General features: G+C 41.6%; 1 protein-coding gene across 1 annotated transcript; it reads left to right on the plus strand.

Moving 5' to 3' along the window:
* Positions 1 to 705: 705 nt before the first annotated feature.
* LOC147895915 (alpha-L-fucosidase 1-like) lies at positions 706 to 3,745 on the plus strand. Its single transcript, XM_087382618.1, has 3 exons — positions 706 to 2,446; positions 2,595 to 2,834; positions 3,011 to 3,745. The coding sequence occupies exons 1-3, from the start codon at positions 1,788 to 1,790 to the stop codon at positions 3,738 to 3,740; spliced, it is 1,629 nt and encodes a 542-aa protein (XP_087238744.1). The 5' UTR covers positions 706 to 1,787; the 3' UTR covers positions 3,741 to 3,745.
* The last annotated feature ends 12,825 nt before the right edge of the window (positions 3,746 to 16,570 follow it).

Below are 16,570 nucleotides of genomic sequence, written 5' to 3' on the forward strand. Positions count from 1 at the left end.
GTATGGCCTCCCCTTGCTTCCTCTCACGGTACCTCTCTGCCTGGCCTCCCATTTGCACCCACTACCTAGATCTCCAATGGCAGCAGCGCGAGTTCATCATATTCTTCGAAGACCTGGGAGCCCTCAGCCGAAGATCTCTCGCGCACCCCAATATTCGCCAATGGGTTCGCGTCGCCAAAGTGCTGCCGCTTCACTCGTCATCCTGACCGCTAAACTCCAATAGTCTGCGAAGTATCGGCCCTGGACTTTGGAGTCTCGAGACTTGAGGCATGGACATGGAACCCACGTGGTGACGGCCTCGCGGAGATGGCAGTTGCTGCTAGCGAAGACCATCGTCCGCAGTGATATAAACGGTAGTATATGGCTTTGACTTTAATGTGGTTATCAAATTATGATATAATTAAGTCACGCCTGATTCCTTCGTTTCTGGCTTTGGAGTCGTTTGCCAGGGTCTCATTCCATCGTTTGAACAGCATCTCTTTTCTTAATTCTCTGTTCAGTTTTTGGGGATTCAATTAAGAATAGATTATTGTCGCACCTCACCATTTTGTCCCTGCATTTCTGCACTAGCGGATAGAATAATGCGTCGAAGCACCAAAGAAAAACTGTTCTAGAGTCTAGACACGGCTTGCTCCTGATGCATGAGCTCCAGCTTCCAGGTATGCATGCATAAAACATATTCTGGGATGCAGGACCGCAGTGGGTTGAATCTTGGCAACGAAAACGATTCTTGCAGATTGACATGTTGGTCAAGGATGAACAGATCTGAAGCCAAGATCGGTGCTGGAACTAACAAATCTGTACCACACTAAGAATCTCGCATCAAAATGCGCATATTAGCTGGATAACGTGAAGATCTATACCAACTATACGCTTAGCTTGTTTGCAAAGGTTGGCTACCAGTAAATTCCGAAAATCAAGATGACACATTTTAAATCCTTTTACTCCATTGGGGACGGCAAAATGGCCCTGCACCCTATGCGTGCTTCGAAAACGGAGTCTGCCCAGGCCAGTGGCCACTTTCCCTTGATACGTTTTGCAGCCGGTTGTGGAAGGACCGCTTCCCTCAGATGCAATTGCTTGCTTGTGCTTATGGATGCCTCACACAGCTCGTTGGAAAGAAACTCAATCTAAGTGCACTTTCGCATGTTGGGGAGACTCCTGTCGATCTTCACTCTTTGGACGCTGCGGAAAAACGCTCCCCGTGTCACTTAATCATAGAAAACCTGCAATGTTAGAGATGAACGCTTGATCTAAGGAGTTATCCACCCTTGCTACTAGCTCGAACCAACGCCAAGGCCGGAGGCAAATAGTACGGGACCGGCCTATTCTTACGACTAACATTGTGACGTTAGCGAGCTCCTTACAGCTCCTGATGGAGAAAAATATGGAAGTAGCCAGGTACACTTATTATGCGGGATGCCTGCGTGTCAAGTAGCTACATCATAGATACATATATGCGCATGATGAAGCTACGTGTAGGTATGAATGCTCGTGTATGCGCATAAATGCTCCACACGCATGGACACATCCCATATTCAATTGATGGCCTTCGCTACCCAAAAAAAAACAAGACACACAAGCATTGAGTGGCAAATTTACGTAAGTGAGATTGTCGTAAACTGAGGTGGAGGGTGCATGGATGGGAGGATTTACAGGGGGGTTGAGATAGGGATGGCGGTGAAGAGAGTGATGTTTGGAAAAGCAGGAAAAGAGGAGTGAAAGGGCAGGGAGACAAGGTGGAAAGTGACAAAGTTTTCTTGTTTGAAGCTTTTCAGAATGCGTGAATGCGTGAGAAAGAGAGAGAGAAACCGAAAGAGTACGTTAGCTTGCTCAATCAATCATTCAAGAATGCGTGGTATTGCAAAGCCTTGTATCCGAACATGGCGACTAACAGAGTCCTCCAGCACTTCATCTGCTTCCTCTTCACTCTCTTCTCCTCAATCCTACTTGTTTGGCCTCCCCTTGCTTCCTCTCATGGCACCTCGCTCCCCCCCCTCCCATTGCTCCCAATCCCCTCTGCTTCCCAGCTCCTATGGCAGCAGCGCGAGCTCATCATGTTCTTCCACTTCGGTATCAACACCTTCACCGGCTCCGAATGGGGCTCTGGCCACGAAGATCCTCGCCTCTTCTTCCCTCACCACCTCGATGCCCGCCAATGGGTTCGCGTTGCCAAAGCTGCTGGCGCTTCCCAGGTCATCCTGACCGCTAAGCATCACGATGGCTTTTGCCTCTGGCCCTCCGCTTTCACTGGCTACTCTGTGAAGAATAGTCCCTGGAAGCATGGACGTGGTGACGTCCTGGCGGAGCTGGCAGCGGCTGCTAATGAGAACGGAATCGACCTTGGGTTGTATTTGTCGCCTTGGGATAGGCATGATCGACGGTATGGACGAACGGAGCAATATAACGAGTACTACATGGCTCAACTGCACGAGATCTTAACGAGGTGATTGCGGATTCCCTCCCGTTTGCAGGACTTTAATAGATAGGAGATAAGAATAGATTAATAGCACACCGCACCGTTTCGTCCCTGCATTTTTACACTAGCAAGTGGGATAATGCGCCGCTGTTTCGTGGTTCTGATGCTGATGTAGATATGGAGCTATCTCAGAGGTGTGGTTCGATGGTGCAAAAGGTCCTGATGCGCCTAAAATGAACTACATGTTCAAGAAATGGTTCGCTCTAACGCATGAGCTCCAACCACGTATAAACATATTCTCGGACGCAGGACCTGATGTGCGGTGGGTTGGCGATGAAAACGGTTCTTGTGGATTGACATGTTGGTCAATGATGAACAGATCTGAAGCCAAGATCGGCGTTGGAGCTAACCAAACGTGAGCATCTCTTCCAGAATCCACACCAATTAAATTGTCCACCTTAAGATGAAGAAAATGTACGCTTAGCGTTTGTTTCTGGATTAGTTAACTAGTATATTCAGGAGAGAATAGCCCGTCGTTGTTAGGAAAGGAACCGATCATCCGGCCCGTGTTTGACAATATGTTGCCTACAGAATATTAAACATGGGAGATCCCCACGGCGAAGACTGGGTTCCACCGGAATGCGACGTTTCAATTCGGCCAGGCTGGTTCTGGCACAAGAACGAGACAGCCAAAACGCCACACGAGCTACTGGATCTCTACTACAGATCGGTGGGTCGGAACTGCGTGCTACTACTGAACGTGCCCCCCAACTCGACAGGGCTACTGGCTCAGGGAGACGTAGAATCAGTGCTAGAGTTCAGGAGGATGAGGGAGGCGATATTTGGGGAGGATATGGCTGCGAAAGGGAAGGCAATGGCGAGCAGCGAGAGGGGGAAAGGCTATAGGGCAGGGAACGTATTGAAGGGAGGGGAAGGGAGGTATTGGGCAGCTGGGGAGGGAAGGAAGGGAGGGAGGGTGGTGGTGGAGCTGGCGGGGGGTGAAAAACAGTTCAATGTGGTGAAGATGAAGGAGGAGATAGGATTGGGACAGAGAGTGCAAAAATACAAGGTGAGAGTGAGGGTGAAAGAGAAGATGGCTAAGAGCAACGAATGGCTATGGCGTTGGAGGAGCTTTAGTAAAGGTAGCACCATTGGATATCAGAAGCTTGACAGAGGATGCTTGGTGAAGGCCTCCCATGTTGAGCTCCTTGTCCTCAAAGCTCGTGCTGAGCCCCTCATCTCTTCCCTTTCCCTTCACCTCGACCTCTTCTCCCCTCCCCTTTCTCCTTGCTCCCCTCTTATTAATACAACACGCTCATAACTCTCTCTCTCTCTCTCTCTCTCTCTCTCTCTCTCTATATATATATATATATATATATATATATATATTATTGCAACACCTCTTTGTCTAACAGATTGGCTCTTCCCCCCTCTTTGGCGCCTATGTAACATATTGTCTCCCCCCCTTTATCTTAATACAACACACTTATATAACCATTCTCTTTGCTCTCTGTGTGCCTCTGGGTCTATCTCTTTATCTAGTAGATTCTCTCACCTCTCTTTCGTGCGGGGGTGTATGTCCTTATATTATATGTGAGCTCTCTCTCTCTCTCTCTCTCTCTCTTTCTTTGGGTATGCACATGGCATATGTGTTGTGTTTTGTTTAATATGCGTGCATAGGATCATGCTGTGAAGTACACATGTACATGCATATGGTTGGACACACAACTTTGTACTTTATACAAGTTATATGGGCTCTACAAATAGTAACTCTAACTTGGCACCCCTTAAATTTACATTACATCGATCACCTCCTTAAATATGCTTTTTGGGTAAATATTACCAAAACATTGCAAATCATAATTATGCCTCAAGCAAGCACACTCTTGATGCAAATTTCATTCACTTTTTAAATGCAACTTTAAGTTTAAAACTTTAGTGTGTCTAATGATTCGATGGTGGCACTTTACATATTAATTGAATTGACCATATGTGTGTTCATTTGCTTCCTAAGGTTGAATGGCAAGTAAAAATAAAGATTTGAAGATTGGTCTTTAACACTTTTGTCTCTACATTTTATTGGTGCACTAATCAAGGATTTAAAAGTATGCTTTTTTAAATATAATATGTACTTTTTGATTTAAAAAATGTGCCTTGACATTCTAATGCAAGAAACGTGTCTTTTTTTAATTATTGGAGGTGACCTTTTGATCGGCCAAATATCGCACAGTATATGAAAATATTGACGGGATACGAAAATATCGCACAGTTTAGTTATGAACTTATTGCACAATAAATGGAAATACGGTATGGTATCCTAGCCATTGCACAATAAATTAGTATATCACACGATGGATTAGTAGCACCACGTGTTGCAACTGGGGTTGTCTAGATATCGTGCGAAAACTCAATTTATGGCACGGTATTTTCGCATAAAGGTTATAGAAAGGCCCCTCTCATTTTTTGTCATTTGTTGTCAAAATCTTGTTGATGTCATTTTCGCTCTTTGGGTTTTTCAGCATTTTTGCTCTTTTGGTGATCGTATCAACTTTTCTTGCTTTTTTTGTGTCAGCCGAGCTAGGTGATGTCTCACTTCAGTCAGTTAGAATCACCTTGCCTTGGCTAACTATAGGATGCTAGAGAGAGAGAGACAGAGAGAGAGAGAATTGCACGTTTGTGTATCAGTTGACCAAGGACATAGCCCACTTTGGGTGGTGGAAATTGCCTCGCCTTGATTGACATGTTCATTTGTGACATAAAGAGACAAAGAGAGAGAGTGTGAGAGGACTCTGGCATGATGGGTTTGTGGGCTGAACTTTGAACAAAGACAGCTTCTTTGCTACTACTTGAGGTCTGACGGAAGGCAATCGGATTGAAGAAGCCGATCCGATACTACCGGAATTGAGGGAGGGAGGGAGGGAGGGAGGGTGGCAGAGCGAGGGAGGGAGGGAGGGAGGGAGAGAGAGAGGCAGAGAGAGGGAGGGAGGGAGGGAGAGAGGGAGAGAGGCAGAGCGAGGGAGCAAGGGAGGGAGGGAGAGAGGCACAGAAAGAGGGAGCGAGGGAGGGAGAGAGGGAGGGAGGGAGGGAGGGAGGGAGGCAGAGCAAGGGAGCAAGGGAGGGAGGGTCCTTAAGGAAATGAAAGCCCTTAAGAAAATGAAAGGCCAATAGACCCCTTTCATCGATGAAAGGGGTCTATTGGCCTTTCATTTTCATGAGCTCTTAAGAAAATTAAAGGCCAATAGACCCCTTTCATCGACGAAAGGGGTCTATTGGCTTTTAATTTTCTTAAGGGCTTAAGGGCTCTCATGAAAATGAAAGGCCAATAGACCCCCAATAGACCCCTTTCGTCGACGAAAGGGGTCTATTGGCCTTTCATTTTCTTAAGGGCTCTCATGAAAATTAAAGGCCAATAGACCCCTTTCGTCGACAAAAGGGGTCCATTGGCCTTTCATTTTCTTAAGGGCTCTCATAAAAATTAAAGTTCACATTGATATTTGTAGAAATATGCATCCCTCTTCCATGATAAAGAACACCTTTGCTAGCAAGGGACCACCACATGTCCTCGACTAACCCAAGTACTTAACCTTGCCTCTTTATTAGCTAGCACTCCTTACCACACAAAAATTCATTTATTTTGTCGTTTTCATTATTTCAAATCATTACAATCAATGCGTTTATTTTATTCACCATGACGGGACGACATACTGGCTATAGAAATGCTACCAAACTATGATGTTAATAGGAACCATGACTTATAATGATTATCATACGAATTCGATTGCTAATGAGAATGCAGCAATGATGAGTGATCATTTAATTAAACATCATTATTGTGTGAGGTTGATAATTTTTCATAATTGTTTTTGAAAATTTAAAAAAATAGAGCCCAATAGATCCATTTTATTGACATACAATTAAATATCTTTTTGATTAATATTCAATTAATGATAGAGTTTAATAGACCCCTTTTGGAGAAAATAATTTTTATTTATTGTTAATGGAAGATAGAGGCCAATAGACCCCTTTTGGAGAAAATAATTAAATATAGAGGCCAATAGATCCGTTTCGTCAACGAAAGGGGTCTATTAGCCTCTATATTTAATTAATAGACCCCTTTTGTTAACGAAAGGGGTCTATTAGCCTCTATATTTAATTAATGGTTCATGAAAGATAGAGGCCCATAGACCCCTTTCATCAAATTAATAGACCCCTTTTGTTAACGAAAGGGGTCTATTAGCCTCTATATTTAATTAATGGTTCATGAAAGATAGAGGCCCATAGACCCCTTTCATCAATGAAAGGGGTCTATTGGCCTCTACCTTTCATTAATAATTGATGAAAGATAGAGTCTAATAGACCCCTTTTATCGATGAAACAGTCTTTTGATGAAAGGGGTCTAGAATGGGCCTCTATCTTTCATAAATAATTAATGAAAGATAGAGTCCAATAGACCCCTTTCATCGATGAAACAATCTTTTCGCATATTTTTAACATCGTAATTTATATTCCAAAGGTTAGAGATGTGCTAACCAACCATTTCTTGTTCACCACAATTATAATTTATATCTATCTATCAACTTTAAAATACTTATATCAAATTGTCGGAATGAATATGTAGCAATAATGAAATGTCATTGCTAGCGAGAATGGCTTGCAATAACTCCCATACATGTCAAAGAAAGGTTGGGGATTAAAAGGTCTAAGAGTCCATGGTATTATAGTATTGTTGTCCATGGTATTATAGTATTGTTGTTAACAAATGATGGCTAAAATTTACATCATGGTTCAATACCATTGTCACACTTGTGCCGACTTTCACAAGACCTATCTTACAAAGTTGTGAGTATAAACAATGGGCAATGTGTGCAAAGCATTTGTGAGCAACTTTTCTTGTGACAAACTCTTATTTCAAATGAGTTCTTGAAATGAACACCCTGCTCTTGATCTCACCCTTTGGACTTCATCTCGTTGAGTTGCACACCATTCCGTTCTTATGGAATCTGTCACAATTTAGAATGAGGATAGATATTTGCATATGTTTGTTTGCACTTTCGTAGGTAGAGGAGTGTTGTCAGAGATGGTGCTTGCTAGCCATTTTCAATTCACACTTGGGTCCATATCTGTCCATCAGCACTTTGGTGATAATGGGTCCGATTTGACAATGGAGCTGCAATACGAAGTCCATGATGATGCATACAAAATGTTTCACCTTGATGCGCAGTTTAGTGATATTTTCACCGTGAAGGGAGAAAGATTCAAGCTTGATGACAATGAACTTCAGAAGACTCTAGTGCACGAAAACAAAAAAGATTTCTACTCTGTTTGCAACAAAAATGATGAGGCAAGGAAACATGATTCAGCTAGCAACATTGAGAATGACAAACAACATAGTGTCATTGAGATTATTATGCAACTACCTATAAAGAACAGATTGCGTGAGGCCTATGAGAAGGTTGAAATGCACGTCACTATGGATGAGTTGCCTTCTACTTATGATGGTGATGTTTCTTTGAGCTACTAGATACTTTAGTGAAACATCGCACAAAAGGTACGCAGTCAAAATTTGATGGTCATGTTTGGGGTGATCCTATTACAACAAATATAGTATTTGCTGGTGTGGTTCGTAGAAAGGAATGTGGAGGTCACCTCCGTTGTATAAATGCAACTTGTGGTTATAAAAAAAGAATTGGGATAGAGAATGAGACACAATGGGATGGGAGATTGATTAGAGTGGCCCCAGCAAATGTATCAATTGAATCATATGGCTCCTTATCATGTATACATTGTGGTCGTCCACCAATTTGCTTGGAGAGATGTTACTATGAAATGTTACTTTGCATGCTAGAATGTAGAGATGGTGTGAATCTTACTCGTGCAGTCATACACCATGGCCATCATAATCATCCCGTTGGAGATGGTTTGACTAGGAGAACAAGGGATGCCATTAAAAGCAAAGTTTCTGAAATGGTGAGGGCTAGTGGTGCTGTATGCCCTAAAGGGATACAAAATATAATTGTCCAAGACATTATTATGAAAACTTTATTGTCTAAAAAATTAGTGCAAGATGGGATTAAGATGTCGGATGTTGAGCTACACGATTTGCTAAAACAATGCGAACCTTTGCTTGACAAAAGAAGGTAATTACCATAATATTTGTTATTACATTGGTTTATTAAATTATGTTATTGACAATGAATATTGACCAACTTTATGTCTATGTATAGATTATCAAGATGGATTGAGGAGGGTCGACGTGACTCTCGACCTATGTCAGATGGGCTGGATGGAATTTTATACTTGAAAAGACATTGTAGATATAATTATTGCCAAAGTGTAGTGTTTCCTGGACAATTGCAACATAGTTCATTTAGCAGGTGTCGGTATTTAAAATGTCTACCCCAGGTTCTAGTTCAGGGATTGATTTGGTAAATAAAATGAGACTTGGAGGAGAATTGGGTCATTGTTGGGTGTTGTTTGACTTTGTTAAGCGAATGAAAGATTGGACTACCATGGCTTGCCATGTGTATAATCCTTTTATCCAAGAGTTGCAAACAATTGCAACTTGTGACTTCAAGGTGGAAGATACTGACGCACAAATTCTATTTCAACATGTATTGGAATATACAACAAATAACAAAATAAAAAATATTGTGAGTGTATATGACTTAAGGTTGGGCTATATTATTTACATATTACTTATATGGATAGAAAAGATAATATTTTTGGCCACCAAGCTAACTTGAGTACAAAAGAGATCTTCATAGCATTATCTTGAATGCCTCAAGGCCTGGTTTTTGCAGATTGCACACCTTCATGATGTTGAACAAAATTTGAAAGGACTATTATAATAATACTTTTTACGATGGAGATTTTGAACCACCAAAATAATGTTTTGGAGTCTTTTTCATTACTCCTTATGGAAACTTTGGGCTATTTCTATACTTGATAATTGTGATGGGATGCCTTATATGATGATTTTACAATCACAAAACTTTGAACGTGCCTTTTACATGATAAATCATATCTTCATTTGTAGTGATGTAGGTTGGAAACATATTAAAATTGTCAATATAGAATAATTGGAAAACTATGAGTGGAAAATATTTTGACTTAAAATTAAGCTAGTGTAACAAAGATGCAAAATAATGGATTTTGCTAAGGTCAAAAGTAATCTTTTTTTTTTTTTTGTGGACTATACATCCCTTTTAATCAAAAAAGGGGTCTAGCAACTTCAAGATTTGTTTTTTGGTTATTGGTTGTTGTGGTTTATTAGTTTACAAGGATAACCACTTCTTTTATTGAGAAATATGGACCCTTCATTTACAAAACAATTTCATAATCATGGCCTCATTTCATGAACTTCAAGAGTTAGAAAACTTGTTTAGTCAGAAATGAGGATATCCATTTCTTTTCGTAAGCAATATGACCCCTTTATTCACAAAAGGGGTCCATGCACTTGGATTGTTTTCATAAACATTGACACAAAAAAACTACATTCTGATCCAATTTGCTCAAATGCTCAGATGGTTTTGCTCAAAAATTAGAAATCCCCATACAAAACCGATGCCCAAAGGTTTCTCCCTTTTTCTATTTTGGTTTCTCATATGTACTGGTGGAACCAATTGTAATTGGAACTTTATGTGATTATCAGTCTCTTGAGACATAATATAAAAAACAACTACTTTTTTTTCCCAAAAAAAAAAAACAAAATAGATGCCCAAAGGCAAAGTGCATGAACTCTAACTATCGCCCAAGGCATATATACAAAAAACTTTAAGTGCCCTTGGGCTTCCTAAGATAGACAATAAAGTGCATATCTTTGGTGATCACAATGACCCTTTTCCTATGGATTGTAGCCAGCTGGGTGTCATCTATGATTTCAAACCATTTGTGAAGGTTTGGGGTCTCTCCAAACACCTTGTATGGAGAATATGGTGAGATAATCTTTGGAACAATGCAACATAGTGATTATGACGAGTTTTGTTTGTTAATGATGTAACTTTGAAGAAATAGTTAGTTCGTAGTCATTTTGTGTAGTTGTGTTGTTTTATTTTATTACATGGTGTGAAAATGTTGAAAAATTTGCTTGTTTTGTAAGAAATTTCATGAGAAATGAGTCTCTTCCAATCCTATTATCAATAATTTTCTCTATAGAATATTGCTTGAAATAGATTTCGAGATGTTTGGGGGCATATAATTTGTTTTAAAACAAGAACCATCAACTTCAGCATTCCTAGAACACAAAAGGGACAATTGGGAGGAACAAGTTTGATCACATTTTTCTTTCAAAGAACCTTGCTCCAAGAATCATGTATTGTTCATTCATGTAGTTTTAGAAATTTTTTAGTTTTCAACTCAAATTAGGGTTCATCAGAGCAACTTGCATGGAGATTTACGTGAGAAAACCTTTAGAACAATGAAAGACAATGAAAATAATGAGATTTTATGATGCAACTTTGAAGAAGCAGTTAATTTATAGTTTGTTTGGGTAATTATGTTGTTTTCTTTTAATACATGATTTGAAGAGGAAGAAAAATTTGGTTCTTTTAAAAGATACACTCTTACTATTGAGGTCTTTTACAAAAGATGATTTCAAATAGATTTGGATCTCTTTGGAAGCATATAATTAGTTTTGGAGAAAATCCATCTCTTTTAGCAAACTTGATTACAAGAGGGACCATTAAGGACTGCATATGGGGAGGTAGCAAGCTAAAGGTGTCCACTTCCGGACCACTTGTGGGTGAGTGTGACACCCCCTCGAGTGAAAATACAAAGGTTTTGCTTCGGTGTGAAATACCCTGATTGAGGTATCATCCCCAATGAAATTCGCACACGAGGACAATTGAGCCAAGCCAATACCTCGATTGAGGTCCTAGACTTTCTTTCATAGAACTGAGCCTATACCTCGATCGAGGTATCATGGCAAGCCACCTATACCTTGATCGAGGCATCGTGGATCGATGACATCGGTCAAGTACAGAAGGCTTGTGGGTAGCTTGATTTATTTGTGCAACACATGGTCGGACATCAGCTTTGCGACTGGTGTACTAAGCAGGTTTTCCAAAGAGCCCTGGGAGAACCATTGGAGGGCAGGGATGCGGGTGCTGAAATACATCAAAGGCACACTTGATTATGGCATCACCTATATCAAGGGCAACATCTTGACCGGATTCTATGACTCGGATTGGGCAGGAGACGTGGACAGCAGGAGATCAGTGACAGGTTATTGTTTCTCACTTGGATCTGGAGCTGTGTCATGGGTCAGCAAGAAGCAACCCATAGTTGCTCTTTCTTCTACCGAGGCCGAGTACAAATAAGCATGCTTTGCTTCTCCCGAGGCAATAAGGTTAAGATTTTAGGGGACATGGGTGCAGTGCAGAACAAGCCTACGCAGTTATCATGTGACACTCAGAGTTGCATGGCGATTGCAAAGAACGCTGTGTTCCACGCTCGCACAAAACACATTGAGATTCAATATCACTTTGTATGCGAGCTCATCATGGATGGAGAGGTTGACTTGGTATACTGTCCGACTACACGGAGGCTCTTGGAAGAGACTTGCTAAACAGGCATCTTCATCGACTTGGCATTGGACCGAAAAGTAAGTTCACTTACGGTGGACATTTGAGGGGGGGTGTTAGATATCAATGCTCCACTCTCGTGTAACTATGCGGGAACTAGCTACCTCTACTTGTAAGCCCCCCATATGAGGAGAAGGCATTTGAGTAGCTCAGTTATCCAGTAGGTCCTGGTTTGGACACCAGATGGGGGCCATATGTGGCCTGATGGCTGGACGGCTTCAGATAGAATTGGCACACTGCCAACTAGGCTACATGCAAGTGCGGAAAGGCATCCCATGACTGACTGCACTGAGGGTAGACTGAGCATTTCTCGGGGTAGCCCTCGGGTCGCTGGGCGTATTTGGAGCCTCAGATGATCTCGAATGGCTCTGGGCCGAATGGCAACCGTATGTCAGTTGCTCTATTTTGTGCACCGGTTCTATCGTGTGGTCGATGGCCTATTTTGGGACCGACCCCCAGTCGACCGTTTTGGGCGGACACCCAATTGGCTCTAATCGACTACTTGTGGTGGCTATATAAGAGCAATCCCGTGAAGCCCATTTAATCATCTAGCTACAACAACCTTAATTCCTTAGCATCCAGCCTCTGTCCTCTACTGTTTCTAGCATGCCATCGAAGCTTCTTTCACAAGAGTGCACGGTTGGGAGGCAACGCCATCTATTGTATCAGTTCTACAGTAATCAAATTTTTTATTCTCCATACTATCTGTTTTTCTCTCTTGCATATGAGATCCTGTTATCTGTTGAGCATAGACGTTGTTGGGTATTTTGCATCTTGAGTTGGGAGTGAGAAGGCTCTGTTAATTACTGTACCAACATTGAACTATTATAGAAGATTTATCTTGCGATATGCCATGATAGCTAGACCATTTTTAGCCTTAACCCAATCCCTTCAATGCCCCCTTAAACACCCGCACTTGCTGTAGAGACACCCATTCCACCTCTCACCAAATCTGCATGCAACTACGCTTCGACCAACGCCTCCGACAAGTACACTCGCCAAATATGCATGCAACTACGCTCTGGGCAATGCCTCTGATAACCCTCTGCCCTGATTCCCCCCTAAAATTCAAGAAATCTCTTTGACTCCTCCACAACACGACATGGCCGGGCGTTCATCTCGCGATGATCGGAAGCGGAGGGGAACAATTTCTTTAACCCTCGCAACAATTTTGGCAACAATAATAACAATCAAGGCCAGTGCACCCTGGGTAAACTCGAACTTCCCAAATGCAATGGTAGGGGCAATCCATACTAATTCCTCCAGCATTTTGATGCCGCATGCCGATCAGGTGGAGATCAATCCAATGAAACCAATGTCGCCTGTTGGTTTTCCATGGCCCTAATCGATGAAGCCTCAGAATGGTACCTAGACTTCCTAGTGGAAGAAAGAGCCACATGGGACTTGCCACAAACTGAATTCAAGAGGCCCTTTCAAACAAAGAGACTACAAGATGATCCCGCTCTTCAACTAAGCAAGCTCGAACAAGGTCAACGCATGTACCTAGGCATCATCATCATGGCTAAATGCAACAAGAAGCTAAGAATATGCGTTAACTTAAATAATGTGAATGCCACCACAATCGGGGATCACTATCCCCCCTAGGGCACCAACTCCCTTTAGTAAGAAAACCCATAAAAATCTTGAGTATGAGATGAATTTAACAATATGCCATGAGTAGAAAGTATTCAAATCAACATGGTTGTATTCTACACTAAAAGAGCTTCAAATATGTTTTTACATATTGAAATTTAGGTAACACATGAAAAAGTTACATTGATTTGAAAGGAGATGGGTTTTCATATTTTAGTGTATTTTTTGTTTTACCCCCCCTCATCCAAAAGAAACCCCCCCCTTGGGCCTCACATATGATGAAAAATATGTACAAATCTTAGAATCTTTCATATTTTTCAAGGTATATACCTTATATTTTGAGGGTGGGGGGACATGAAATTTGCATATTTTTCCCTTGCATATTTCAAAATTTTTAAGGAATTCCATGCATATTATATATGGAACTTATCCCCCCATACCCTAGATGTTGGATGAGGGTAGTAACATATTACATATTGAGCTGGTAGCCTAGGCTATCCCCTACCCTTAACACAAACAGTATTGGAAAAGGTGGTAGGCTCCAAGATATATAGCTTCTTGGATGGCTTCAGTGGCTATAACCAAGTGCAAATTGCTCTTGCAAACCAATCAAAAATAGCATTTGCTACATACATAATGGGGTATATTTTCCTATAGAGTCATGCCATTCGGCCTTTATAATGCCTCGGCCACACTCCAGAGAGTCATGTTCATAGCTTTCAAGTCATTTCTAATAAGTTTCTTCAGGTGTTCTTCGATAGCTGGTATAAGCCAGTAAATGTGATTGATGATGTAGATGCACAAAATGGTAATGCTGCACAAAATTCACAGCAGCAATCATAAAATATTAGTGGACCTATAGTGTCCTCTAGCAGTGGTTCACATACTTCGCCATGGATAGGCAGATTGAGATCAAGAGAATCTCCTCAAAGCAATGTAGATAGTGGTATGAAGGTATCACAAAAAGGAAAAGAGAAAGTAGATCAGCGCATGGTTGATGTGAATGCAGGTCACTCTTATGTGGATGGTGAATCCAGTGGCTCAAAACAAAGCCTTGATGATGAGTTGGATATTTGTTCTATTGTTACACTTGGAGTAAGGAAGACAAGGGATGTTTTGAGAGCACCTAGTAGTGAGCCTATTTTGCACAGGTCTACCAGAGTAAGGTATCCTGTGGATATGCTGAAATATTATGGATTTACAGCCATTCACTATGCCTATATGGTCAAAGTGATACAAGAACCAAAACCCACCTCTTTTGAGCAAGCCATGGGAAAAAAAAAAAGGGAGAAAGCCATGGATGAAGAAATGGATGCCTTGGAAGCAAATGCTACATGGGAATTGGTGCCTTTTCCTAAAGACAAGAATGCAATTGGCTGCAAGTGGGTTTATAAGGTGAAGCACAATGCAGGTGTTCTATGATTAGATATAAGGCAAGATTAGTTGTCAAGGGGTATGCACAGATATATGGCATTGATTATGAAGAAACATTCAGTCCGGTTGCAAGGATGGCAACCGTAAGAGTAGTCATTGCTATGGCTGCATCAAAGGGATGGTCTTTACATTAGATGGATGTAAAGAATGCCTTCTTGCATGGTGATTTGCAAGAAGAGGTCTATATGGAGCAGCCACCAGGTTATGTCCATGCTATTCATCCCGAGTTTGTTTGCAGGTTGAAGAAAGCCTTGTATGGCTTGAAGCAAGCACCCAGAGCATGGTCTGACAAGATAGGATAGTTTCTTGTCACTATTGGCTTTTAGATTTCCAAGGCAGATTTCTCACTTTATGTGGGAACAATAGAGAAAGGCATTATGCTGCTTGTCATTTATGTTGATGATTTGATAATCACAGGTGATAGTGATGAAGATATCCTTCATGTGAAAATGCTATTGAAGCAAAAGTTTGAGATGAACGATTTGGGAGAGCTGCGTTACTTCTTGGGCATTGAGGTGATTAGATCCACAAGTGGGATATGGCTCTTGTAGAGGCAGTATGGATTGGACATGTTGTCCAAATATGGGATGACAAGCTGTAAGCCTATTTCAATTCCTTTGGAGCAGAATGTGAAGCTGAGCGCAGATGCAGGTGAGCTTCTGGACGACACTACTATGTGCAGATGCATAGTAGGAAGTTTGATTTATATGACTATTACCAGGCCAGATTTGAGCTATGCTATTGGGTTGGTAAGTTAGTTTATGCAGGCTCCAAGGAAATGCATTTGGATGCGGCTAGATGCATACTGAGGTATGTGAAGTCCACATTGCAGTATGGACTATTTTATGAGACCAGGTTCAGATACAGTTGCATGGATACACTGATGCTGATTAGGCTGGTAGTATTTCTAATAGATGATCTACCAATGGATATGTGTTCTCTTTTGGGAGTGCTGCAGTCATTTGGAGCAGCAAGAAACAGCCTACAATTGCCTTGTCAAGCACAGAGGCTGAGTACAAGGGTGCAACAATGGCTGCATGTGAGGTAGCTTAGTTGCATAAGCTACTTTATGATATGCATCAGTCTACAGATGGACCAATTGTCATTTATTGTGACAACATGAGCAATATGCACTTGGCAAATAACCCAGTCTATCATGCTAGAACAAATCACATTGAGGTGCATTATCACTATGTGTGGGAGAAGGTTCTAGTAGGTTTTATTGATTTGGTTTATGTCAGCACAAAGGATCAGGTAGCTAGCATATTCACGAAGGCATTGGGTGTAGAGAAGCTGTGCAAGTTCAGATACCTACTTGGTGTGTAGGAATTGGGATTGAGCTTGAGGGGGAGTGCTGAGATATCGAGCTCCACTCATGATATGCTAGGGTGACCATTGTGCAGTTATGTCACCGACTTGTTAGCTACAGATGCGGTTGGTACACCGTCCATGAATAATAGCTGGATGACAGCTATCTTTACGTACTCTAGTTAGTGGCTCAGTTAGTATGCCACCTAGGTTAGCTGAGTTTGGTGAGACTCAC

The sequence above is a fragment of the Dipteris shenzhenensis genome, chromosome 12 (assembly GCF_047967505.1).
Source record: "Dipteris shenzhenensis isolate YYH24624 ecotype China chromosome 12, Dip_SZ_1.0, whole genome shotgun sequence".
Classification (NCBI taxonomy): domain Eukaryota; kingdom Viridiplantae; phylum Streptophyta; class Polypodiopsida; order Gleicheniales; family Dipteridaceae; genus Dipteris; species Dipteris shenzhenensis.

What these genes read in the sequence shown, in the direction of transcription:
- LOC147895915 (XM_087382618.1), top strand. Translation starts at nt 1,788, where the DNA reads ATGCGTGAGAAAGAGAGAGAGAAACCGAAAGAGTACGTTAGCTTGCTC. An exon ending in CTGCACGAGATCTTAACGAG is followed by an intron (nt 2,447 to 2,594) that starts GTGATTGCGGAT and finishes ATGCTGATGTAG; the next exon opens with ATATGGAGCTATCTCAGAGG. An exon ending in GGCGTTGGAGCTAACCAAAC is followed by an intron (nt 2,835 to 3,010) that starts GTGAGCATCTCT and finishes TGTTGCCTACAG; the next exon opens with AATATTAAACATGGGAGATC.